At 39.9% G+C, this 27,081-nt stretch overlaps 1 protein-coding gene across 4 annotated transcripts in view; it reads left to right on the top strand.

The window, feature by feature from the left end:
- The window catches only part of Thada (THADA armadillo repeat containing), a 294,393-nt gene that overhangs the window by 24,185 nt on the left and 243,127 nt on the right, over nucleotides 1-27,081 (top strand). For all 4 annotated transcript variants that reach the window (XM_076942388.1, XM_076942389.1, XM_034514071.2 and 1 more), the window contains exons 15-21: nucleotides 3,027-3,150; nucleotides 5,286-5,440; nucleotides 6,784-6,991; nucleotides 9,624-9,759; nucleotides 10,044-10,180; nucleotides 13,003-13,161; nucleotides 15,763-15,920. In XM_076942388.1, the coding sequence (XP_076798503.1) occupies nucleotides 3,027-3,150; nucleotides 5,286-5,440; nucleotides 6,784-6,991; nucleotides 9,624-9,759; nucleotides 10,044-10,180; nucleotides 13,003-13,161; nucleotides 15,763-15,920 (1,077 nt within the window). The remainder of the gene's footprint in view (nucleotides 1-3,026; nucleotides 3,151-5,285; nucleotides 5,441-6,783; nucleotides 6,992-9,623; nucleotides 9,760-10,043; nucleotides 10,181-13,002; nucleotides 13,162-15,762; nucleotides 15,921-27,081) is intronic.

Raw genomic sequence — 27,081 nt, 5'->3', positions numbered from 1 at the left:
GTGTGTGTGTGTGTGTGTGTGTGTGTGTGTGTGTGTACATGCATGCCTGTGGAGGACAGAGCTCGATAGGAAGCGTCTTCCTTGATTACTGTCCACCTTATTTTTTGAGACAGGTTTCTCACTGAACCTGGAACTTGTTGATTGCGCTGGGTTGGTTGGCAGCAAGCCCCCAACACTCTATCACCTTTAACGCAGGACTGATTACAGGTGTGCATTGCAACCCTGGGCTTTATGTGTTACAGATCCAACTCAGGACCTCATGACTATGTAGCAGACACTACATTGACTTACCCATACTCTTGACCTCCTGTTCCAGCCAGGGCTGCATAGTGAGCTCTGTCACAGACAACCAAGTCATACAAAGAAGTCAAAATCACCAACACAAACAGAACTCTGAACAACTTGGTTTTGAGGATTAAGCAAGAAGACCCCTTTTAAACTTTACTTGGCACTAAGTAAAGGGGCTTGCTAGATGCCTGAGATCTTGAGTTCCATGCCTAGAATCCATATGGAGGTGGCCAGCCCCTGAAAATTGGCATCTGATTGCCACATGGCATGGTGACATGTACTGCCCATGTATGAATACACACATAATGAATAAATAAATTGATAAAAAAAATTTTTAAAAAGTCTCACTAAGAGCCATTAAAAGTGGTTTAGCGTGTATAGTGAGCCCAGCCCTGTGTGTGTGATTGTGATGTTTATTAGCCTCTGCGATCACTGCTGGGTTTGAGGAGATACTGATCGATCGGTATCTACCTACCTCTATCTATCTATCTATCTATCTATCTATCTATCTACCTACCTACCTATCTACCTACCTATATCTTTTGTTTCTTTCTGAAAGGAGTAAGTAAAATGTTATTCATGAAATGTCACTTAAGCCCTTAGGAACATAAAACCTCACGTGTGGATTGAGATTCTAAATTTTCATAAAAGCTTGGTTTTAGTTTTTGCTTATGGATCTTTTTTTTCTCTTTTGAGACAAGGTCTTACTGTGTATCCCAGGCTGGCCTCAAACTGTGGTGCTCCTATCTGAATTTTCTGAGAGTAGTGATTATAGTCATGTGTATCATGTCCAACAGATAGGCATTATTTGAACATTAGGCCTTTGAGACTTAATTTGAGTCACTCTGGTAGAGTGCTTTCTTACTATGCATACAGTCGTGTGGGATCCTAAGCACGGCTCTGTGGGATACATAAACTGGAAGTGGAGCCAAATGTCTGTTGTCTCAGTGCTTAGATGGTGGAAACAGGAGGGTCAGAAATAAAGCTCACCCTCTGCTACATAGCAAGTGCAGAACGAGCCTAGGATCCATGAAACTGTCTCAATAACAGAAATAAGATAAAGTGACAAAGGCATATATTTAGCTCTTACAAGTATATGGAATATTGCTCCTGACCGGGGGTCCTGTTGTCTAAATATGGTCTCTTAATTTATTAGAGTTGTAATACAGTTGAGAGAAGGAACCATATTTAAAAGAACAAATGATAGTATAAGTATATTTAGGATAAGTCTTAAAGACTTAATGTGAACATTGTTTTACTTAATAGTTAAAATAGAGTTAAATAGATACATTTTGGATAGATATTCTAGTCCTTGATACCCCAAAGAACTATAAACTCATCAACAAATTTTTAGGGTTCATAAGGGCCTCAAGATCAAATGTCTTAAGGTTGCATGCCTACCAGAAAAATGACTGTTGGGGTCTTGTGTTCTTGACTGCCGTTTGGGGCTCAGCTGCCTCCCAGTTGCTCAGGGTAAAGCAGTGTTAGGATGCATGACAGTCACCGCTGAACTTTTCAGTTCTTCTCTGTAGTTTACGCTGAGAAGACTGTTTTTAAATTAGAGGAAGAACACTTGATGATAGACGAAGAAGTAGTACTTTACTGTTGGGGAAGAAGAGATAAGAAAGTCTCAAGCTAGCTTCAAACGCAACATGTCTAATAAGATGGCTGTGAACTCTGATCCATCTGTTTGTGCCTCCCAAGTGTTGAGATTACAGGTGTGCAGCATGGCGCCTGGTTGATGAAGGTGGAGCTAGAACTCAGCTTTGTGCCGACTAGGAAAGAAAGCACTCTTCAAGCTGCATTTCTGCAGCCATCTTGCTTTTTTGCTTAAAAGTTTTCTTTAAAGAAAATAATTTGTACAAATAGAATGGTAGAGTATGAATCTCAGGAGGCAAGTAGAAAATAATCTTTGTATAAATTGTATCAGGGTCAGTTTAGTAGTATTTATTGGCTATTTCTCTGTTTACTCTAAAACTTTGGCAAGTTGTATACCTCTGATGCCTGATGTCCAGAGAAGTCAGGATTCATAAAGCTCTGGTATAGACAGGGCTGAACAAATCTTGTTTTTTTCTAAAACTATGTTTGTTGGTTTATCTTGTTGAGTCTGTGGAGACAGGGTTTATTAAGCTCATGATGTAGTTTGTGCCCCGAGTACTGTCCATTTTTATGTTGCTGTGTCAAATACTTGGGGGAGGGTGCTTTGAAAGGATCTAGGTTATGAAGAAGAATGTTAGCGGCTGGAAAGACCAAAGAGCAGAGTTAAGGGCTCCCTGGCCATGTCATGGAATAGCAGAGTGGTGGGCACAGTGTGGAAGGACCATGTGGTTAGGAGGAAAGGCAAGACAGCCAGCAGAGAAAATAAACCTGTAGCCTAATGGTCACACCATGGAAACTAATAGTTTAAAAGGAACCTGATTCTCCCTGACAGAACTAATCAGTTCCTAGGGTTGGAGTCCTCTAGACTTAATTACCTTCCACCTGGCCTTGCCTCTTAAAGTCCCCTTCCCACCTGCTGCTATACCATCCCACTGGGGGTCAGACATGAAGCAGATGAGTCTATAAGCTATAAACTGTCCAAACTGTAGTAGGTGTCAGGCTGAATTCTCAAACAGCTAGGAGAGCTTCGACAGCCTTCACCTGAGTTAGATGTAGCAGTACTTACTCCTGAGGAGACCCACCTGACCAGCTGCCACTTAACCTAATTACACTTAATTGTAATATGTTCTTAATTTTAGAATTTCATGTCATCTGTTTGCAACATTCTTTTTGAAGCATTGTTTCCTGGATCTTCCTACTCAACTAGATTTTCAGCTTTAACCATTTTAGGATCAGTAGCTGAAGTGTTCTCGGTTTCGGAAGGTAAGCTTCAGCAATGTCTGGGAAATACACACTTAGTCAGCATATTGCTTTACTTGAAATTGGAATTTTATTGTCTCTTTATAGATTCCCTTTTAATACATAGCTCTCATTTGTACATAATTAAAGTAGCTAGTGAAGGGAAGTAAAAGAACTGTCTCCCTTTTTTCATCATTGTCTCCAAGCGTATGCCAAACCTGGGTCCTTGTTATGGGTCTTCTTTCTCATTACACCAATATGCCCGTGCTTCCCTGCCATGTTTATTTGTGCTCTTATAAGTAAGGGCTTCATCTACTAAGTTTAGAGTGAAAACCGTGATGGCTTATCTTATATTTAATATGAAAGATGAATGAGCCTTTGTGGTTAAAATGTGGTTTCTCACATATGCCACCTGCTTGAAGATTTCTACACTTTTTTAAATCACATAAAATAATATAAAAACCACTACATACCAACAAATAATCTATATGAAATATACATTGATTCTAGGAAAAAACTATGAAAAAAAGGGATAATTCTATAATTAGTAACGAGATTGAAACAGTGATCAAAATCTCCCATCAAGTGGATGTGGTGCTACATGCTAACGATCTCAGCGCTTGAAGGGCTGAGGCGGCAGGGTTAGATTAGAAGCCAAGACCTTGTCTCAAAATAAACAATTGAAAAAGTATTCTACTAAAGCAAAGTTTAGGACTAATGGCTATATTGGTAAATTCCACCAAATCTTTACAGTTATCCTTCTCACGGTCTCACAAAACTAAAGAGGATAGATAACCCCTGACTCATTCTCTCAAGCATTAGAAAAGCAAGTGCAGTTTTGTAAGAGGGCCAGCAAGACAACTCAGTGGGCTAGGCCTTTGCTGCCAAGCCTGCCTCCCGAGTCCAGTCCCTAGCTCCCACAGGTTGTCTTTTGACTTCTGTACATGCACATGCATGTGTGTGTCTAGGCCCCATAGGTAAATGAATGAATGAACGAACGAATGTAATAAAAATGTAAAAGTAAAGGATCTGTAAGACAACTGTAGATCAATATCTCTTATGAATACAGATGTAGAAGCTTCGAGAAAGTACTACAGCAAACAAAACCCAGCAGTATATTAAACATACTGTACATAGGGCTGGAGGGATGGCCAAGGTGGGTGAGAGTAATTCCTGTGCCTGTAGAAGATCCAGGTTCTAGTCCCAGCACCCGCATGGAAACTCACAACCATCTATAATTCTAGTTCCAAGGAATGTCATGTCCTCTCTTGACTTCTGTGGTCACTAGAAACATGTGTGCTGCACATACATATATGCAGGCAAAACACTCATATACATACAATAAAAAACAACTCTTAAAAAATTGTACACTATGACTAGGAATTTGGGATGGGTCAAAATAAAAAGATCATAGGCTGTGTCATGCTTATCATTCTGTATCCGTTTACGCTAAGACTTGGGATCTTGGGTCGGTAAGTTGTGTGTTTTAAGTATTTTTATTTTGTGTACATGAGTGTTTACGTGCATGTATGTATCTTCTGTGTTCTTGGTGCCTTCCAAGGCCAGAAGATGTCATTGGATTCCATGGGACGAGTTACAGATGGCTATGAGATATGGGTGCTGGGTTTTCTGTAAGAGCAGCAAATGCTTTTAGCTACGGAACCGTCTTTCTAGCCCCAGGAAGATTTTTAAAAAGATGTGTTCCTAAATGTATTTGTTTATTTTTATCTTAAAAGTAACTGAGAGATCTTTCCTACCTTTTGAAAAGGAATAAAATGTTTTTAAATCTTAAAAATGTATGGTCCAAATCCACACCATTGAGCTCTACTTTTTAAACTGCTGCAATGGCAGGAGAGGTGGAGGAGGCAGGAGGTTTACTGTTGACAAGGTCATTGGTAGGTTTCAGGTATGTGGTCTCCGTAGTATTCTTGTGCTTATAATACTTGCTCAAAGCCTATACCTTTTCATATTTTTAAAGCTGTAGTACTTCCTTGTCATTTGAGGAGATACAGTTGTGCATAGTGTATGTTGTGTAAAGTACAAAGTGAAAAATCTTAACTGTAGGTGAAGCAGGAAGTATGAATTTTTGTATTGATCTTATGTAAGTATTTGGCCATATAACTTTGGGCACTTTGATTTTTGTTTATTTAAATTTTAAGGTAACATCCAAACAGTGTATCAGCTGAGTCATGATATTGACGCTGGCCGTTTCCAAGTACTTATGGAGTGTTTTACTAGTACTTTTGAAGAAGTGAAAACCTTAGCATTTAATCTTCTGATGAAGCTGTCGTCAGTAACAGCTGGGCAGTTCCAGGTATTTGGACTTTACCTACGTAAATGTGTGTGTGAATGCAAAACTTTTCCTTTACCTTAGGGAAAACAGTCAGGATTGTTTGTCCCAGATCTTTGCCTTCTAGGTCTTTTGGATATTTCTTTCAGTTACTGTCTGTCTCTGCTCTTGCAAGTGTGGGAAATGGTCCAAATCCACACCATTGAGCTCTACTTTTTAAACTGCTGCAATGGCAGGAAAGGTGGAGGAGGCAGGAGGTTTACTGTTGACAAGGTCATTGGTAGGTTTCAGGTATGTGGTCTCGGTAGTTGCCTTGTGCTTGTAATACTTGCTCAAAACCTGTCACTTACAGTCATTTCGAGGTTTTAAAGAGAATCTTCCCGATTAGTAGACCAAGAAGCTGAGTGTAAATGAGGTAGACAGTGTGTTCTGGTCTTCCAATAAGCAGTAGCTAAACCGAGACTGAAACCTCAGACTATTTGAGGTTAGCTGCAGTTTTCTGCTGAGGCACTGGGCCCCAGCCCTACACCTGACACTCCTCTTCCTGCTGTGGTAGCAGACAAAGATTGGATAGGAGTAAAGACCCAGTGCAGAGTGGGTCTGCAGGGAGCCCTAGCCTGGCTTTCCTCCTTTCAACTTACTCTGGGGATGTTGGGTCAGCAGGGACATAGTGCGTGTTGAGCTTTGTTTTAGCCTTTCATTAACACTCTCTAGAGGCCAGGGGCCTGCAGGGGCTGCAGCTCTTAGGTTATATTTAGGCTATGAATGTACAGCCTGACATCATCTTATAGGTATAGGATTCAGAGGAGCAGTGATGTACAAGAAGGTTCTTGGTGCTCACTACTAAAACTCTTGTGTCCTATAAGAATTTAATTTAGATTTTTCTTCTGTCAGCACCATTTCCTTTACCGGTTATCACATGCAGCCTTTTATCATACAGATTAGCTATGTCCCATTGATTATTCAAATTGTTTTTGAAAGGATCTGCAGTGAGAAGGTAAATTATTGAGAAGCCTGCTTCTTACTGAACCTGTGCAGGGCCTGGAGACGCCTTCTGCGCCTTTAATTCCACAAACATGTGCTTACCACAGAGATACTGTAGAATTATTAAGACATTTTGTCTCACGTGGTTTAAGTTAAGATTTTGGTCATAGTATTAGTCTTGTAGCATGTTAGTAAAATGGTTGACATATGTTAAAGGTCTTCATCTCTGAAGTGATCAGTGATCATCACCAAGTACTATAACAAAAGTAGCTTATGTTCATAGGGAAAAGCAGGCCCTCACCCAGACGATGGGCATGAGTTTAAATAGATGGTTCCTTCAAGGTGCTTTCTGCCATGGTGACCAAGACTGTGCTCATCTCTAGGATTCTGAGAAGCTGCACGACCTGTTCCAGGCAGCGCTGGAGCTTAGCACCAGCACCAGACCTTATGACTGTGTGACAGCCTCCTACCTGCTGAACTTGCTGATATGGCAGGATGCTCTACCAGCCTCCCTATCTGCCTCTTCAGCACAACAGCTCACACGTGGAGCTGGAGAGAAGTCTGCTGTGGTGGAAAGGAACACATTAGTGGGTTTGTATTGAGAAAATGACCTTCAGCTGTAACTTTCCAAACCCTCTATTTCATTTTCTATTTGGTTAGCACCCAATGGCTTATTAATTACTTGTTTTTATTTTGAGAGTTTACCAGCACATAAGAGAACACTTGTATCATTCATGCAAATTAATAGTTTACTAATCTTTAACACCTCTGTGTCTGTCTGTCTGTCTCCCTGCCCCTCCCCCCCCCCTCTCTCTTTGTTTTTGAGACAGGGTTTCTCTGAGTAGCCCTGGCTTTCTGGAACTAGCTTTGTAGTCCAGTCTGGCTTCAAACTTGGAGATTGACCTGCTTCTGCCTTCTCAGTGCTGAGATTAAAGGTGTGTGCCAGCACTGCCTGACTAACCTATTTCAAAACAGAAGACTTATGCTAAATAAGTACACAAATGTACATTAATGAGACACATTTTCTAGGAGGGCAACTGTTTTCTTTCTCAACTCAAAGTGTACTTATTCTTAATGGTAGTTTTTCTTTGACCACAGTTAGATGATCATCCTCATTGCATCTATACAGATCTGAGTTACTTTGATGTTCAGCATTTTCCTCAGTCACTTCTCCACCTTATTTTACACACACACACACACACACACACACACACACCTCTAATATAACTTTTAGTTGAGCTGAGTATATTATTTTTCTATAAATGAATTATTTTTTTTTGATAATGCAGGATATAAAGCAGTTTCAATATTTTTTTATTAGATCTTTCATTTACACTTCAGATACCATCCCGTTTCCCCATTCCCCCCCCTTAGAAAGCCCCTATCCCATGCCCCCTTTTCCTTTTTGCATTTATACATTTTTTAAAGAAATGTTAATCATAGGCTTTATAAGTTTGGTATTGTTCAATTAGAGGTGTAACCCACTACCCAACCTAGATATATCAACTATCTTTGACTGGTGGAGATACATGAACATCTGCTTCCCTGTCTCCCCCCTCTATCTCTCTTTCATCACCTAGCTTCTCCTCTCCTTCTTCTTCTCCTCTTCTTACTCCTTGTCTTCCTCTCAGTACTCCTCCCACCTTAGCTCCTCCTACACATCACCCTTCCTGTTAAAAGGAAACTTTTCTCTCAAAATACAATTAGAGCATAATTATGCCTATTTGTACCAGTGAGGTACAAGATAGTCCTAATACCCAGTCCATCCTTTTGTTGACTAACCAGCACCTCTGTCATCTCTCCTAACTAAAACACTTAGTTCTGAACCTGGCTTTTTCCTTGGCTTTAGGATGAATGTCAGCTGATGACCATACACTCAGATCTTTTCTCTCAAAGTAAATAGCTATAAGTTTTCAACCCCATCAGAAATTCAGAATGACTGAGTTGACTATTAATTGTGGGAAGCACAAAGCATAGCTTCTAAAACTTAGCCAATTTATAGAGACCTCTGAACACCTGGACACTTGCTCTACTTCAAAACGTTGGAGCATCTGTTCTTCTGCCTTCTGGCCCAGGATCATCTGACAGACCTTAGTGCTGCAGAATTATTAAGGGCTGATTACTCTGTCTAGGCAGATATAATCAGTCGACTATTCTGCAAGTGTGTCCTTTTCTGGACAGTAATTTGTCTGTAGAAGGAAACTGGCAATTCTTGCCTAGTGGCTGTCTCACCACAACTGGAGTAACTCCAAGGATGCTCAATTTCTTCTTAGAATTTAACATAGGAAGCTGTCCGGAGCAGACAGATCTCTAATGAAAATGAACATTAATACTGAAATGTTTGTCATGTCAATTCTAAGGATTTCTGATGTTTTGAAAACCAGCTATCCATGTAAGGTAATCTGGACTGTTGCCTGTTAACTCCACTCAGCTATTTCTAAATAAAACATGGAGAACACCCTTATAATAAACTCCAAGTCATGAATTTGCTATAGTCCCTTAACTCACAGGCTGACCATCTCAAATCAGTTAAAAAAGTTAAAGAAGGACTGGGTCTAAGCTTTGTATTCCTAAGTGTGTTATACTGGTACAATGCCTATGAGAGTAACAATATTCATCTCACTCTTATATCACTAAGAAGCTCATGCCAATGAAAACCTTAAAATTTGTAAACAAAGTAAATTGGTGCCATTTAAGAATTTATATCTTCATCTTGATATTAATTATACAGATTTCTACTAATAGGCTATGGCTATGCAACAAACCCTAGCTAATCCTCTCTATTCCGACAAAACCACTACTTTTCCCTAGGGAGACAGCCCAACATTTACCACCTTAGTCCCCATGCCCAGGGAATAGGGGCGCTGACTCATCATTAGCTTCTTCAAGCTGATTATGGGCGTTGAGATATTAGAAGAGGAGTGGGGGGGAGAGCAAGTTGACAATCCTCTGATGCTCTGTCTTCGCTGCCTCCAGATGGAATTCACGGACCTCAGAGGTTTGAGCAGGTCTGCCCATCTTGCTTGTTGAGTAGATACACCAAGGCTGATCATTCCGCAGGCCTCAGACTGCAGGAGGGGCGAGCGGCGGAAGGGGCGTGCTAGCGCTGGCTATGGGTTCTATGGATCCCCCAGAATGTGTCCTATAAATGAATTATAAATGTGTTGTATACATGAGGCTATTTCAGTTTTCTGCTTTTTTTTTTTTTTTTTTTTTTTTTTAGTTATTAAATGCTTGATGGAAAACCTTGAGGATGAAATATCTCAAGCTGAGAACTCTCTGCTTCAGGCTGCGTCTTCATTTCCAATGTATGGGAGAGTCCACTGTATAACAAGAGCTTTTCAGAAGTTGCCTCTAAAGTAAGACTGTCCACAACTATATCTTGTTTGAGAAATACACTTAATGTCCTACCTTAGCTTCTTACCGGAGTGTGTCTTGGGAAAAGAACAGTACATTGCCTTCAAAAGAATTGAAAATTAGATTTAATTATATACCCATATATACATGCTTTTATGTTCTTAATATTTCATATACAACACAGTTTTGAGTCACAAATTCCTTCAGGCCTTCCTTTGTGTTAATTTTCCTTTTCAAATGAGTTTTTTTGCTTTTAGTGTAAATGTCTGTACTGTGTTTGCTGCAGGGACCTGCAGCTGGTGAGCGAGTGGAAGCCAGTGCTGGGGAAGCTTCTGCTGCTGTCCTACAGGCTCTCCACTGTGGTGTCTCCTGTCATCCAAAGCTCCTCACCTGAAGGCCTCATCCCTATGGACACTGACTCAGGTTAGCAGGCAAGGGTCAGTGCGGTTCTGTCTCCATCTGTTTCCTTCTTATTTCTTTGGAGAGATACAGAAACTAAATTCCGGGAAGAATCTTTTTTTATGCTATTTCTCATTTTTTGAAATTTTTGTAACTATTAAAAAATAGCCCACAGCAGGAGATGCATTTTGCTCAGTGGTGGTGTCACTGGTAAGGTGTCCTTGTTCCTGTAAACAAACTCATTCATATATCTTCCTATAAGCAAACTTAGTGTAATCCATTGAGTTATCCTAAAGGAAAAAGAGAAGGAGACAGGAAAATAGGTGAGGGACTAGTTGGGATCAAGAAGGGGATCGATAGGAGTAAGGAGGACAAGAGTGGATAATGTAAGGTGAATATGATCAAAGTATGCTATAACATTATACATACACTGGTATACTCATCATGGATAACCAGTATCTATTGGATTAAAAAAAGATTTACAAACACTGTGTATATAAAGTGACCCAAGCTCCAGAGAGCCAGGTACTGAATGAGATATGCTGAATTTTAGGTACTGTTTTGAGAGCAGGTGTACAGATTTGTGAGGTGGGCTGCTGATGGGGTGGTCAGAGAACTCAGCTTGCTGGGGCTGTGAAATGGACAAAGACCAGTGGATGGGAATAAAGGGAATGAAATAGTTATCCAGAATTGAACTCAGGACGTTCATCTGCCTCTTCCCTCCCATGCCCTGCCTCTTTGCCTTGGATCTCCGTGCAAGTGGGGGCTTTAGGATTGCTTGGCAGTCCCTTCATGTGCCCAGTGCATTTCCATTTGCTCTTAAAAACTCCTGCATCTTTTTCCTTTTTCTTTGTATCTTCTTACCATCTCTAGGTGGGAATTTTCAGTTTTCTTAGATTATTCTAGATCCTTCCATATGAATTTCTCTGCATTCCTTCTAATAAAGTTTAAATTACTTTTTCCTAATCATATAGCTTATCATTTGAGTGACACATAGTCTTTAACTTTTCCTTCTGTCCCACTTTGACACTTTGTGCCCTCCCACTGTGTCCTGGAGTGGTTTGGCACTCTGGCTGTCTAGCCTGTTTCCTAATGCTCTTCCCGAGCGCTGGCCTTCATGGAGCTGACTTTACATGGAGTGAAACATCAGCACATCATCATTCTGTTTTTCTGTCTTGTGATGAAAATCAGGGATGATCGTGATACTAAAACAGTTCATTATTTTGGCCCATGTTATTCTATATACCAAATTTTCATTCTTTAGTTTTCCTACTTAGTACCTAGGTCTAAGGAATAAGGAACATACAGGCTTCTTGCTAGTACTTGGCTTAGGCAAGAACTGGTAGATTATGAACGAGTGATCTTGAGTGTTTCAGTTTCTTAATGTAGATGAAGTTTGTAGAACATGCATGAGAGGTTGTGTTATTATTATTTGTGTCATATTTATTATATTATTATGCAGATGGGGAGGATCTGGGCAGATTTGGGAGAGGGGAAGAATATGATTAAAATGCATTGCATGAAAAAGTTAAAATAAAAATTTTAAGTTTAAAGAAGTTGGTCTCAGACACTATATTTTTTTTGGGACAGGGTTTCTCTGTGTAGCCCTGGCTGTCCTGGAACTCACTCTGTAGACCAGGCTGGCCTCGAACTCAGAAATCCACCTGCCTCTGCCTCCCGAGTGCTGGGATTAAAGGCATGTGCCACCACCGCCCAGCTTTCCTTAGTCTTTATATTTTTTTTCTTGACCCTTCCCTGTTTTATAGGCCATAATCTGAACCCCCTAGTAAAGGGTCTTCCCTGAGAGCCACAGATAGATGATAAGATTCTTAAAATTCTGTTCTGGTTGTTTCTCTCTCTTCTGTGCTCTTTTCATGGCCTTTGTGGGGAGGTGGTGGCAAGGGGGTAGCAGTATTTTTTTTTCTTGGCTGTTAAAATTTCCTTTTTTGACAAAATTTCAAGGAAGCAACAAACAAGCATAAGATGTTGGTTCAGTGCCCACAGACAGTTAGAGCCTGTGTATTTTCCACAGTGCCTGAATGGATGTATGCCATCTTATACCTTCTCTTAGATTTTTGTGTTCATTTGTGTGACCTGCTGGTACTGTGTAAAAACTAGAGCTTGGATGACTTACTACCCATCCATCACCTCATTCGTTCAGCCCAGTTTCTTGAACCTCTGTTGAGCCAAGTTTGTTCTAGGCCCTGGTGAGCAAAGAGCCACCTTCCTGTAGTTTATTCATTTTTAGTGAGTGCCTGGCTAATAAAGAAGACACTCCACAAAACATTAGCGCTGGGTACCATGCTATGAAGGCTGTGTCTTTTGCTTTTCTAAACTAAATATGAACTCTTTATATGCCTATATTACAAAAGATTTTGTGGCATTGAGGGTTTTTTTTTTTTTTTTTTTTTTTTTAGATATTATAACACTTTTATCTTTCAGTGTTGGTGTCTTCTGTGGTGAGCTAGGGAAACAGGCTCTGCTATAATAACACTTTTATCTTTCAGTGTTGGTGTTTTCTGTGGTGGGCTAGGGAAACAGGCTCTGCTGTTCGGCTGCATGACTATGCACTGTACCCCAGTGTCTAGATAACTGGAGAGCAGTGATGGTAGCCTTTGAGTGGTGGATGTTTGAGCTTTGTTTTGGTCATGTCTTCAGTGTAAACTTTCATATTGTAAGAGTACATACTAATATCATGAAGACCGTGTGTAAGTAACTTTCACATTATCCATCTTGTGAGTACAGCTGATTGTCACTGTTGAAAATTACGGCAACTGTAAGTTAGTCTGAGGAAATACGCCCGTGATGTGGAACTGGGCATTCATGCACATTTTCCTTTTATTCAGAGTCAGCAAGCCGCTTGCAAGTCATTCTCAATGAGATTCAGCCACGGGATACTAACGATTACTTCAGCCAAGCCAAAATACTGAAAGAATGTGATAGCTTTGATTTGGAGGACTTGAGTACTAGTGTCTCAAATATTGATAGTTCTGCAGAAATTAAAGGTAAGAGATATGAAACTGATACTGTAATCCGTGGGGTGTGGGGGGCCACTGGGGCCTTGTAAGACATACTATGCTAGGGTTGTACTAATGACCCTATACCACTGTACACCAACCAACCACAAGTATTTCAGTATTTCAGGCTTTCTTTTTTAAAACTTGTTTTATTTTAGATTATGTGTATGTGTACACACCTAAGTGCAGGTATCTGTGGAGGCCAGAGGTATCAGAACCTTCTGGAGCTGAAGTTACAGGCACTTGTGAGTTGCCTGATGTGGATGCTTGAGACCTGACTTGGGTAAGAGCAGTATGCACCCTTAACTGCTAAGCCATCTTTCCAGCCTCACAGAGCCCCTTTGATAATATAAGAGAGTGCAGATTTGTATAATATTTCTGGAAAACAAAGTTTTTTCTTTTTAATTTGTGTTTTGGAATGAATTTAGAAGCGCCTTAAGAAAATGGTGTGCCTTACTTCAACACAGATGATGCTACAACACAAAGCTTTTGAGCATAAGACCCTTTACCAGCCCAGCTGCTGGGAGAGCAGGGACCATGGTGATAGATTGGGTAGTGTTGCTTCATTGTTCACTGGTGTCTGCTGGGAAGAAATGCTTGATGTGAGCATCCTTTTAAATGAAACCGGATTAATGAGCAGAATGTGTGCTTCTGTGTTACACCAAGTATAACTGTACTTTTGGGCTATTTTATTGGGTTCTTATGTCTACCACCCTTCTCCTCCCCAATCCCTTCCACTTCCAACACTGGTAGAAGAAAGAAGCTTACAGGGGAAGGGGCATGGATCTCTTTAGATGACTTCCTGATGGTTAGGGCATATTGAGTTCTTAGGGGCAAGTCCAGTCTTCGTTATCAGAATATGTCCAACCAGCAATCCAGCAAACAGCAAAAGCAGCATCAGGAACCAGCAGCAGCAGCAGGGGGAGCAGTAGCCTCCTCCCTTCTCATCCCCAGAATTCCAAATATAAACTACCTTCGGCTGGCAAAGTCACACCTCTGCCAGAGAGCATGAGACAAATCATAGTCAGCTGCTGTGGACGTCTGAAGTAGCTCCATATTCCACACTTGGGATTAAAACAAAAACATAACACAACTGGGTTCTTAACCAAAATTCTCACTACAACCAAGCCTCTAGAATTCCAGTCCGCATGACTTGCTTTATCAGTTGTTACTGAAAAAAATTCATCACTAGACGTAATTTCTTAATGATTTATCCTGTGACTGTGTTCTCCACTAGGTGGGGTTATTGTCTTGCAAAAAATTCTCTTTGCGATTGTTTTTTTTAAATTACAAAAAATATGTTTTCACTGTAACAGTGAAATATGAATTTAAAATGAAGTCATGTTCCATTTCCTCCCCAGTTCTACCTATCCCACCCCCTTTCTGTGTATAAGCCGTTTTGTGTATGCTGTGTATCTATAAGTACATTTAGCTTAGTAAACTTTTCGAATAAAAGCAAGTAAGCTAGAATAAACTTTTTTTAACTTCCTTTTTCATCTTAATAGAACTTAGTGAATATCAGTATTAAAATACACCTAAGACCAGGTAAGAGAATAGTTAGGAAGTACATTTAGTTTATTTGCCAAGTTTTTAAAATATATTTTGAAAGATAATTGGTATTTTCTGTGTTTAATTTTAAGAGTTCTGTGTTGAAGCTAAAGACATAGGTCATCAGTTAAAAGCACTGGCTGGTCCCACATACCAGCTCACAACTATCTGTAACTAGTTCCAAGGGGTCTAGTGCCTTCCTATTGCCTCTGTGCGTACCAGGCACACATGTATACAGATATACAAGCAAGGAAAACTTGCTTTTAAATGTGCATTAAAAGGAAAAAAAAGAAAAAAAGATTGATTAAAAGTTCTGTCTCAGGCTCTGGAGAAACAACTAAGTGGTTAAGAGCAGAATTTGGGCTCAGTTTCCATCCAGCACCCATGTCGGGTAGCTCCCAGTGGCCAGCTCACACAGTGGAGTGCTCTCACACATCACACATGTGCTATACACTCTCACCTACATTACGTAAAGGAAATAAAACAAAATCGTCAGAAACAGAGAAAAAAGTCCCCTCATCTCATTCTGGAGACCCATGCTGTAATCCTGACACCCAGGCGGCTAGGTGAGGAGGGTTGTGAGTGAATTTGAGGTAGTCTGGGTTACATGAGGTAACCCTGTGTCTAAAAAAGCAAAATCAGAAACAACAACAAAACTTTTCTCCATTCCTCAACTGATAAAACAGCCATTCTCACCAAAGTAACCAAGAAGTACTTTTTTTTTTTTATAGCCAGCCATGTAATTCTTTATGGGTAACAGAGTTTGTTTGGAAAGTTTGTTTCATTAACATTGAAATATTAGTCCTAAGTTTTGAGGCAGTACTAGGTTTCATTTTAATTTTTTTTTAAAGTAACAAGTTAAGAAGCCAACATGCTTCCTGCTCAATAGCATGTGCTCTACATATGTTAGTGTGTTTTTTCTTTGGATAAACAGAACATATGACAGATTTGTTTGTTCTAACAGATCAGTCTTGGGGAAATGATGCATTGAAATGCCTAAAAAGCCGGGCAAGCACAATAGCTTTTGTTTGGTTTCTTAAGGTAAAGAAGAAAAAGCGTGTGATGTAACTGCTCAGATGGTCCTCTCGTGCTGCTGGAGGAGCATGAAGGAAGTGGCTTTACTCCTCGGCACGCTCTGCCAGCTTCTCCCTGTGCAGCCCGTGCCAGAGTCTTCTAATGGGGTGTTAACTGTGCAGCAGGTAAGGTGGATTGTTATACTTCCGGGTGTCTTTTGTGGCCACGGCATAAGCTGTTATTTGTAGGACTAGCTTTTTAAAAAAAGGTTTGGACCTTAAATATTTTACAGATGCCAACTGAAAAAGGTTCATGAAGATTTTATAATAGTAGATGTTGCACTTTATTTTTAAAATACATTATTTTAAGAAATATTTTGCATCAGTAACTATAAATTTACCTCATTTTGACTGCAATATTATTTAATATTTTATTTCTTTTTTTTAAACATATATAAACTTGAATTTTAGCCAAAATTGTCTATTTTGTAAGATTCCACAGGTCTCTTAAAAATTTCAAAGAAATAAAAAGTAACATTAGCTGATCATGGCTGTCATGTTTCCCACTACTTCAGTAATAAAGTTGTAGTCACTAGTGTTTTTGGCTGACTTTCATTTAATACCACAAAGTCAGCTCAGCATCTGGGACTGCTCAAGGGATCGAGTGCAGTGTTTACAAGAAATTAGCTTACCACAAGCATTTCATTTGGAAATATTTTAGATTTATTAGATTTCTGTTTTTAATTGATTCCTTCTTCCTTTTCATATGGTTTCAACAAATCCATTTCCCACAGTTTCCCCACAAAGATGTATAGTATGTACTTTCATTTTTAACCTTTTTAAATAAAGATAATTTCCTCCCTGTAGGGTATTACAACATTCAAGGACAAAACAAATACTGTAGTATGCTAATGCTGATTATCCCCACAGTAACCACATGACTAGCACCGTGGAAATAATGCTAATATGTTTATTCTCACACTCTGGCTCATGTCTTACATCTGGCTAACAGCTGGGCCAGTGATGTTGCAAGGCCTTGGAACAAAAGTACAGGGCAAAGGAAGCAGCGCATGGTGGGCGGCATGTTCCTCAGTCTCTTCCAGATCAAATAGGCCTTGGTGTCCCAGCATTACCTAGAGCCATTACTCAAACTGCCTAAGGTGCCAGCGCCTGCTTCTGGCTGCGCAATCCAGTTATGATCAGCTATTTCACTGGTGTGAATCCATCTTGTTATGAAGTAAACACATGCTAAATCCTTTGGTTTGCCAACTTCTCTTTTCAAGGACAAATGAAAGGAATTGCATGTTGCTTTTCATTGTAAATGAGAAAGACTTGAGAGTTCTCTGTGAAGTTCTTTTGCCTTGACTCCCTTTCTACTTTCCCCAAAGTTTATACATTGTAGTGAAATTATGTGGAACAACCATGTTAACATTGAGAACTAATATAAAAGAAACTAAAAATAGCAAGTGGACAGACTTGTAAACTACAAATTCTTCAGTGACTGTTTGCATCAGTGAGCAGAGTCCCGCCCACTAACATAGAAGCATCCATGTCTGGTGAGCTGCCCAGTCTTCCAGTATGCCTTTTACATGATAGCCTCCTCTGTAGCAGAGTGAGAAGACATTCCGAGCTTGAGGAAGGGTGGGGTATATGTAATTGCTGTGTGCTAACGAAACTGTTCTCTGTGGAACACTTTATTCTTGGTTCTGTTGGCTTTTAAACCAATGTCTTGGCTTAGGAACATTCAATCCATGAAAATCCTGTCATCCAAAAAATGTCATTTACATTACTATAGGATTTCTACTTTTCTAAACATAAAATTGCTTCTTTTAAAAAGGTTTTTTTTTTTATTTAAATATTTCAGGTTTGTTTGTTTTATGGGTGTTTACTTGCATATAAATATGCATCAAAAGTGCGCTCAGTGCCTGTGGAGGCCAGAGGAGGGCATCAGATCCCCTGGAACTGGAATTCCAGATGGTTGTGAGCCACCATGTAGATCTTGGGAACTGAGCCCTTAGGTCCTCTTACAGGAGCAGCAAGTGCTCTTTTTTTTTTTTAAATGAAGCTATTTCTTTTTTTTTTTTTATTAGATATTTTATTTACACTTCAGATGCCATCCCCTTTCCCCATTCCCCCCCCCCTTAGAAAACCCCTATCCCATGCCCCCTTTTCCTTTTTGCATTTATACATTTTTTTAAAAATAATGTTAATCATAAGCGTTATAAGTTTGGAATTGTTCAATCAGAGGTGTAACCCACTGACCGACCTAGATATAACAACTATCTTTGACTGGTGGGGATACATGAACATCTGCCTCCCTGTCTCCCCCCTCTTTCTCTCTTTCATCACCTAGCTTCTCCTATCCTTCTTCTCCTCCTCTTCTTACTCCTTTTCTTGCTCTCAGTACTCCTCCTACCTTAGCTCCTCCTACACATCACCCTTCCTATTAAAATGAAACTTTTCTCTCAAAATACAATTAGAGCATAATTATGCCAATTTGTACCAGTGAGGTACAAGATAGTCCTAATACCCAGTCCATCATTTTGTTGACTAACCAGCACCTCTGTCATCTATCCTAACTAAAACATTTAGTTCTGAACCTGGCTTTAGGATGAATGTCAGGTGATGACCATCCACTCAAATCTTTTCTCTTATGGTAAATAGTTATAAGTTTTCAACCCCGTCAGAAATCCAGAATGACTGAGTTAACTATAATTGTGGGAAGCACAAAGCATAGCTTCTAAAACTTACCCAATTTATAGAGACTTCTGAACACCTGAAAAGCCCCTATACTACCAAACGTTGGAGCATCAAATCTTCAGCCTTCTGGCCCAGAATCATCTGACAGACCTTGGTGATGCAGGATTATTAAGGACTGATTACTATGTCTAGGCAGATATAATCAGTCGACTATTCTGCATGTGTGTCCTTTTCTGGACAGTAATTTGTCTGTAGATGGAGAGAGGCAATTCTTGCCTAGTGGCTGTTAGCACACAACTGGAGTAACTCCAAGGATGCTCAATTTCTTCTTAGAATCCACGACAGGAAGCTGTCAGGAGCAGACAGGTCTCTAATCAATATGAACATTAATATATAAATATTTGTAGCATCAGTTCTATGGACTTCTGATGTTTTGAAAACCAACTATCCATGTAAGGTAACCTGGACTGTTTTCTGTTAACTCCTCTCAGCTATTTCTGAGTAAAATATGGAAAGCACCCTAACAATAAACTCAAAAATATGAATTAGCTATAGTCCCTTAACTCATAGGTTAACCGTCCCAAATCAGTTAAAAAAGTTAAAAAAGGGCTGGGTCTAGGCATTGTATTTCTAAATGTGTTATACAGGCACAATGCCCATGAGTGTATCAATATTCATCTCATTTTTATATTAATAAGAGGCTCGTACCAATGAAAACCTTAAATTTGAGATCAAAGTAAATTTTGTACCATTTAAGAATTTATAACTTCATCTTGATAATAATTATACAGATTTCTACCAGTAGGTTATGACTATGCAGTAAGTCCTAGCTAATCCCCCCTGTTCCAACAAAACCACTACTTGTCCCTAGAAAGACAGACCATTATTAACCACATTAGTCCCCAAGCTCAGGGAATAGAGGCGCTGACTCTTCTTTAACTTCTTCAAGCTGATTAAGGGCGTTGAGATTTTAGAAGAGGGGTTGGGGGGGAGAGTAAGTTGATAAGCCTCTGATGCTGTGTCTTCACTGAATCCAGATGGAATTCCAGGACATCAGAGGTTTGGGCAGGTCTGCTCAGTATGCTTGATGAGTAGATACACCAAGGCTGTGTATTCTGCAATATACAATTCTCAGAACAAGTTTTAGTATCAAGAAAAAAAAAAAAAAATCCCACGCCCAGGGGGCTGACATTTTTTTTTTAAAGATGTTGGTTCTGAAGACTTTTTTTTTCCCCTTCTTAAAATTGGTTGTAGTATTTACGTTTCAGATTTTATCCCCTTAGCCTACTTCCTCCCACCACCCAGAAACCTATCCCATCCCCCTCCTCATGCTTCTATGAGGCAGTGACCACACCTACCCCCCTCACTATCCCCTCCCCGCCCTCACATCCCCCCCCCCCACTGTGTGTTCATTCATTCATTTTTCATTCATTTTTTTTTTATGGGACCAAGAAACTCCTCTCCCACCTATGTCCGACAGGGCCTTCCTCCCCTACATATACCTCTGGAGTCTTGGGTCCCTCCCTATGTGTTCCCAGGCTGGTGGTTTAGACCCTGGGGGGCTCTGGTTGTTTGGTATTGTTGCTTTCCACCTGGGGTCAATAACCCTTTCTGCTCCTTCAGTCCTCTCACTAAGTTCTCCATTGGGAAACCCCTGATCATATCAGTGGTTAATTGTGAACATTGTCCTCAGTGTTTTAGTCTTTGGCTGACCTCTAAGGAGACAGCTATATCATGTTCCTCACATTATGCACTTCCAGCCATCCACAACAGTGTTTAGATTAGGTGGCTGTACATGGGGTGAATACCCAGGTGGAAAGGTCTCCTGATGGCCCCTCCTTCGGTTTCTGTTCCATGTTTTGTTTCCCTATTTGCTCCCTTGAGCATTTTTATTTCTCATTCTAAGTAGAACTGAGGCATCCCCTCTTGGTCTTCCTTCTTCATGAGCTTCATGTGGTCTGTGGGTTGAGTCTTCGCTAATCCAAGCTTTTGGGCTAACATCCGTGGAGATATGTTTGTGTAGCTACCTTCTTTTATGGTTTTTGGAAGATTACTTTCTTGCTTTTTCTAGGTTGTAGTTTCCCTCCTTGTGTTGGAGTTTTCCACCAATTATTCTTTGAAGTGCTGGATTTGTGTTGAGATACTGTGTAAATTTGGATTTGTCATGGAATATTTTGGTTTCTCCATCAATAATGATTGAGAGTTTTGCTGGGTATAGTAGTCTGGGCTGACATTTGTGTTCTCTTAGGGTCTGTATGATATCGGTCCAGGATCTTCTGGCTTTTATGGTCTCTGATGAGAAGTCTGGTGTAATTCTTATAGGTCTGCCTTTATATGTTACTTTGGCTTTTTCCCTTAATGCTTTTAGTATTTTTTCTTTGTTTTATACATTTGGTGTTTTGACTATTATATGGCGGGAAGTATTTCTTTTCTGGTCTAAACTATTTGGAGTTCTGTAAGCTTCTTGTATATTTATGGACATCTCTTTCTTTAGGTTAGGGAAGTTTTCCTCTATAATTTTGTTGAGGATATTTACTGGTCCTTTTAGTTGGGAGTCTTCCCCCTCATCTATACCTATTATCCTTAGGTTTGGCCTTCTCATTGTGTCTTGGATTTCTTGTATATTTTGGGTTAGTAGCTTTTTGTATTTCGCATTTTCTTTGACAGTTGTGTCAATGTTTTCCATGGTATCTTCTGCACATGAGATTCTCTCTTCCATCTCTTGTATTCTGTTGGTGATACTTGTGTCTATGACTCCTGATCTTTTTTTTTAGGTTTTCTATCTCCAGGGTATTGTCCCTTTGTGATTTCTTTATTGTTTCTACTTCCATTTTTAGATCCTGCATGGTTCTGTTTAATTCCTTTTCCCGTTTGGTTGCATTTTCTTGAAATTCCTTAAGGGATTTTTGTGTTTCCTTTTTAAGGGTTTCTATCTGTCTACCAGTGCTCTCCTTAAGTTCTTTGAGAGTGTTATTTATGTCTTTCTTAAAGCCCTCTATCATCATCATGAGAAGTGATTTTAATTCTGATTCCTGCTTTTCTGGTGTGATGGGGTGTTCAGGGCTTGCTCTGATGGGGGAGCTGGGTTCTGATGATGCCATGTAACTTTGGTTTCTGTTGCTTACATTCTTGCTCTTGCCTTTTGCCATCTGGTTAACTCTAGTGCTGCCTGTACTTGCTGTCTCTGACTGAAGCCTGTCTTTCTAGTTATCTAGCTTGTGTCTGATCTCCTAGGGGTCCAGATGTCTCTGTGATCTTTTCCAGCTGTACTGATTACAGTGGTACCTCTAGGATGCCTCAGGATATGGTGCCTCCAAGGTAGTAGTCCAGCTAGGTGTCTGCTGTTCTGGGTGCAGTGTCTCCTCTAGAATATCTCAGAATATGTTGTCTGAAGCTCTGAGTTCATTTGTTCCTCTGTGGATCTGGGTTGAGTGGAACTTCCAGTATGTCTCAGGTGGAATCCGGGGTCCACACAACAGCAGACCTGGCAGAGGTCTGATCTAGGCCTCAGATCTGAGAACTAGTTTCTAAGACACTGTCCAAGTTAGAGCACCTGGGATCCCTGCTTCCTCTGGGTTCTTGGAGGTTGGGGACAGAGCTGCCACCCAAGATCTGCTCAGTGCTCTGGCCCAGACAGGAAGGAACCAGTGTTCCGTGCCAGGAGTAACCTCCTGGGTCCTTTTGGTTCCCAGTTACTCCCTGTTTAGGGCGGGCCCTGCTGTCTGCTTACCTAGGATACTGCCTGAGTTCGAGCACCTGGGATCCCTGCTTCCTCTGGGTTCTTGGATGTTGGGGGCAGAGCTGCCACCCAAGGTCTGCTCAGTGCTCTGCAGCAAGTGCTCTTAACTGCTCGTCTGGCTCGTCATCCTGTTTACTGTTGAGACAGGTCCTGTTATGTAGCCCAGGCTGGCCTTCCAAGTACTTGAACCACAGCAGTTTCTAAATTCTGCTTCTATAGATAAAATATAGTTCCATATACTTAATACTTTTCAGAATTAAAAATAGAAATGTCAGAGAACATTAGTTTGTATCAGGGTGACTGGCTGTACTTAAGGTAAATCCATACTTCCAAGGACACGGTCCCCTAGCAAAGCTATGTTTGCTGTACCTGCTGACAAAACCCACCAAGCTGAATGTTCACCACTCAGGTGAGTGTAAACCTAGCAGACTTTCCTTTGTAAAGCTAAACCACTGACAGTCAGCCTGAGTCTCCTCTCTCATCTTTCACCCTTAAGTTCTGTAGGTGATGTTATTTTTCTCACCCAGAATCCTGATTTTCTGGCCTTTGTTAAGGGATGGCCACTCAAATAGCACACACATGAATATTATTTACAGTGGCTGACAAGGAGGCAGAGTGACAGTTTGGGGACTTTGTTGCTATATGGAGAGGACAGCTGGTGCTTGTTTTTAATTTTGTTTTTTCAATGCTTGGTTCATTGAAGGTACATTGCTGTGATACTCCCCTGTTCCCTTAGATATGAGGAAATGGATTCATTACCTGGTTTGACAAAGATCACAAAGCTAATTTCTGGCCTCCCTCAGACAGGAACCCAGTTCTCTCCTTCCCCTCATGGATTCACGTGGCACAATGCTCTCTTTGTTCTGAGTGGCTCATTTAGGTTTTCTTTAAGTTGATTTTCCCCCTTTCCATTACACAAGCCAGTTTTCTCAAGGAATGAAAGGTAACTTTCTACAGTATGCTCTCCCCAGCTTCTTCAAGAGGAAATTGTTCACCTGGTGGCATGTCTGACTGTCCTCCTGCTCTGTAATCACACAATGAAAGGTTCTTTTATAGTGTCCTGTACTGGTGGCAGAGATAAGGCCGCTTTGAGGGCTGTAAGCTGAGACTATTCAAGAGTGAGCAGTGCACACAAGCTTATCTCACTGTTTCCTGACTCACGGGTGTGTGTCTAGCTTTCTAGCTTGATGCTTTGCTGATTGATAGACTTTTGCTTGATATTTTGTTGGCCCTCTTTCCAGTGTGATGGCTGATACTGATCTTTAAATGTCTATTGATTTGTAAAACAGCTTCTGTCAATTTCTTTGTAGAGTTCACCTAATTTTTTAAAACAGGCTTTTGGGTAAGTTTTCATACCTGCTTACCTCACATTCTCTAGTAATTGTTCCCACAGAAACCATGTGAGTAAACATTTCCAAGTAGAAGATTACTTCTGCTTTCGATTCTGTTGATGCTTGGGTGATCAGTGGTCCTGATTGGCTTGGTACATTTACTCTATTGTGTCATTATTTAAAATTTTTTGTGTGATGGATTACAAATGGAATTTTCACTCATTAGTATTCATAAGTCACAAATAAATCACCTGTTTTATTTTGTTTATATTTAGAGTTTAGAAATTATAAGTATATTGAACTATCATGAGTAGAAGTTTTAACTTTTAAACTTTAGATGAGACCACATTATTTAGTTGCCTGTTTATTGACTGCCTTACTACATGGGTGTTGTGGGGACATAAAGAAGACTCATACGTGGTTTTCATCTCAAAGAGCTCAGTTATACCCTAATGAAACAAATCAGTGATTTCACTTGGAAAACTCAGGCCTGAAAGGTAACTGTTAAAATGGTATATGTTGAGAATTTGCTAAAATGAGAAAAATAAACTTTCTGGTGAGACAGTGGCTGCACACCAGAAAACCTTTATAATGATATAGAGAAACAATATTTAGATTTTGAAGAAAGTCTCATTGCAGCAAGATATCATTATAATGGAGAAGTATTGGTTTTAAACATAGTTATTTTATTAGGGTTTAAAGTTCTGTGGAGCATCCCATGTAAACAAAATGGAATTAGAGTCTTTCAGCTGTAGACAGTCCCAACAGTATAAGAAATGGTTCTGTTTTAAACTCAGAATTTAAATTAAGGGTTACTATTTTATAGTATAATGTCAAACCAAAAGTAGACATTTATAGACTGCTGATTTATCTGATGGCAAGCTAGACGCCTGGAGACACAGCAAGTAGTTGTTTTCCCTTCGGACTTGTGACCTATAAATCTGTAAAACATTGCTAATTTGCTTTAGAAAAAAAATTGCTTTTTTTTATTTTTAATAAAAAGTCAGAAGTAGGATATGTTAAATTTAAAGGACAGTGCCATGTCTAATTGTAAGATTAGAAATCGTATCTTTTTTCTTTTTTTTTTTTTTTCACTTTAGCCTTGGTTTCCTTCAAAGTACCTGAGACCTGTGTGTGCTGGCTTGTGCCTTGAGGCAGGAGGATCATCAGAGATTCAAGGCCAGCCTCAGCTATGTAGTGAGTTTCAAGCCAGCCTGGACTGTAGAATGAGATCCTGGCTCAATTAAACATAATAATAAAATATCCTGGGAGAATTTATTTTGTACGTTAAAAGTTTATTTAAAAAAAAATACCACCTGAAAAAGAAAACTTTTTGACCTTCAGAAACTCAGTTTCTAGTCAAACAATTGTATTTTCAGATGACCTTTTCATTTTAAAAATTAAATTGAGGCGTTTTGGGCTCAGTGCTTTCTGCCGAGGTTGATCCCTGGGCCTCATGTATTGGAAGAAGAGAATGGACTCCCACAGTTTGACCTTCAGAGGCACCCCACACACATACACACAAATGAAGAAATTTGATACTTTTTTTTTTTAAGTTCTATTTCTGACCATTTCTTACCATTGTTACCTGCTTTCTGATGCTGTGTGTCTGTTCTTTGTAGTCTGGTTATCTACTGAGAGGGTGTCAGCAGGATACTTCTAACTGCTTGCTTGAAGAGCAGTTTACCACCTTTAGGAACTGGGTTCATCCCTCCTCGCCACGCCCTATTTTCATTGTTGTCTAGTATAAATCCTCTAAGTCATTCATCTGGGTCTGCCAACCCTAGCCTGTGTAGATTAGATCTGGACCCAGCAAAGTATCTGATTGATAGCAGTTACTTAGTTAATGTTTGTTTATTGTAGCCTCATATACTAATTGCTCCCTTGTCTTTTGTTCTACCTAAGCATGTATACCTTGAACTCTGTTCTAATCTTAGTGCAGCTATCATTACTACCCAGCATTTTAGTTTTCTCTATTGAAAGCCTACAGAAGTCACGTCTTCTTTTCAGCTTCTTCATCTTCCCCAGCAGTAAGCGGCAGAGCATTGGATAGGATGTAAAAAAATACTTGACAATAATTTTATATAGTCATCAAGGGCAAAAATTCACATTTGTTTGGAGATTAAATATGAAGAAGAATTGTCTACATATCACTCTTGTCCTTAGAGTATTGTTGTGATTCCTATGGTCAGGATTACCTAGGGTCAAGGGTCTACTGGAGAAGACCACTCACCAGGCAAACCTGTGAATGCTTTAGCTGTATTTATTATATGTTGTTTTATTTACACCCTTTGAAGGGAGTTAGCATAAAGAAGCAATGGAAAAGTGATGTCTGCTTAAGGGGAAGATAATGGGCTTCTGCAAGTCCTCAGAGAAACCCTTTGTGAACAGCATTTGTTTTTATTGAAGTATGTTATAATATCTGTACTCCGTTTTAGGGAAAAGGCTATTTTTTTTGTCTTTATTTCCTCTGTTCTGAAGTGTCTTCTTAATAACCTCTTACTTTTGTAATGATAGAAATGATGCTTTGACAAAAAAAAAATAAGCTTTAGCTGAAGGACATAGCATATGGTTCTGAAATAGTTTTTAAAAAATCAAGTACTGCTTTGTTGGTCTCTGATTCTCTCTCTGCTTGTATCACTCTTTATAACAGATACACACTGAGTACACTCTTCATAACAGATACCCTCTCTTTAGAACAGACAGCTCATATTGAAGTAAATTAGGTTATAGATAATTGGTCTGTTCTGAACTGAGTATTAACTCATTTAAACACAATCACCTATGAGGCGAGCGCCATTATTAGTACCTTAGCATCCAGAAGAAGAAAATGAGACTGCTTACTTTGATATGTCTTGATGTATGCAAAACACTAACCCAGTCACTGCTGAGGTGAACGAGTTTCTAGGTAAGCAGATCTGAGACACTGTGGGGCAGCTTCCCTGTTCACCATACTGTGAGCTGTGGATGCACAGTGAACAGATAGTTGATTACAGCTCTTATCCAGAGTTTCTTTCTTTCTTTTTTTTTTTCTTTATTCTTTTCTTTTTCTTTCTTTTTTTTTTTTTTTTCTTTTTTGTTTTTTTCGAGACAGGGTTTCTCTGTGTAGTCCTGGCTGTCCTGGAACTTACTCTGTAGACCAGGCTGGCCTCGAACTCAGAAATCCACCTGCCTCTGCCTCCTGAGTGCTGGGATTAAAGGCATGCGCCACCACCGCCCGACTTATCCAGAGTTTCTATAGTCTGGATTTTCTAAAGTCAACAGCCACTGAATCTGTCACTAAGTAACATAAAGCCCAGTTGAGCTAACTAGCTTGGCAGCTCTTTTTGTTCAGAACAGCAGACACAACTGATTCTCAGTTGTTTTCTTTAAAATTAATCAGTGTGCTTTGTGTTTCATCTTACCTAGAGAAAGATAGCGTGTTAAGAATTGATAGTGTGGCATTCTGACTAAAAGTGCCTCATAGACTTTCAGGATGCCTTTTACTAAGCCTCACTTGTAGCCTTAATGTATCTCTAGGATGTAAGGTGAATGGATGTGGCTGCCCAGTTGATGATGGGAAGCTGTTTGCACAGAC

The sequence above is a fragment of the Arvicanthis niloticus genome, chromosome 11 (assembly GCF_011762505.2).
Source record: "Arvicanthis niloticus isolate mArvNil1 chromosome 11, mArvNil1.pat.X, whole genome shotgun sequence".
NCBI lineage: Eukaryota > Metazoa > Chordata > Mammalia > Rodentia > Muridae > Arvicanthis > Arvicanthis niloticus.
The sequence above is the reverse complement of the archived record's forward strand: the minus strand, read 5'-3'. Positions and strand labels throughout refer to the sequence as shown.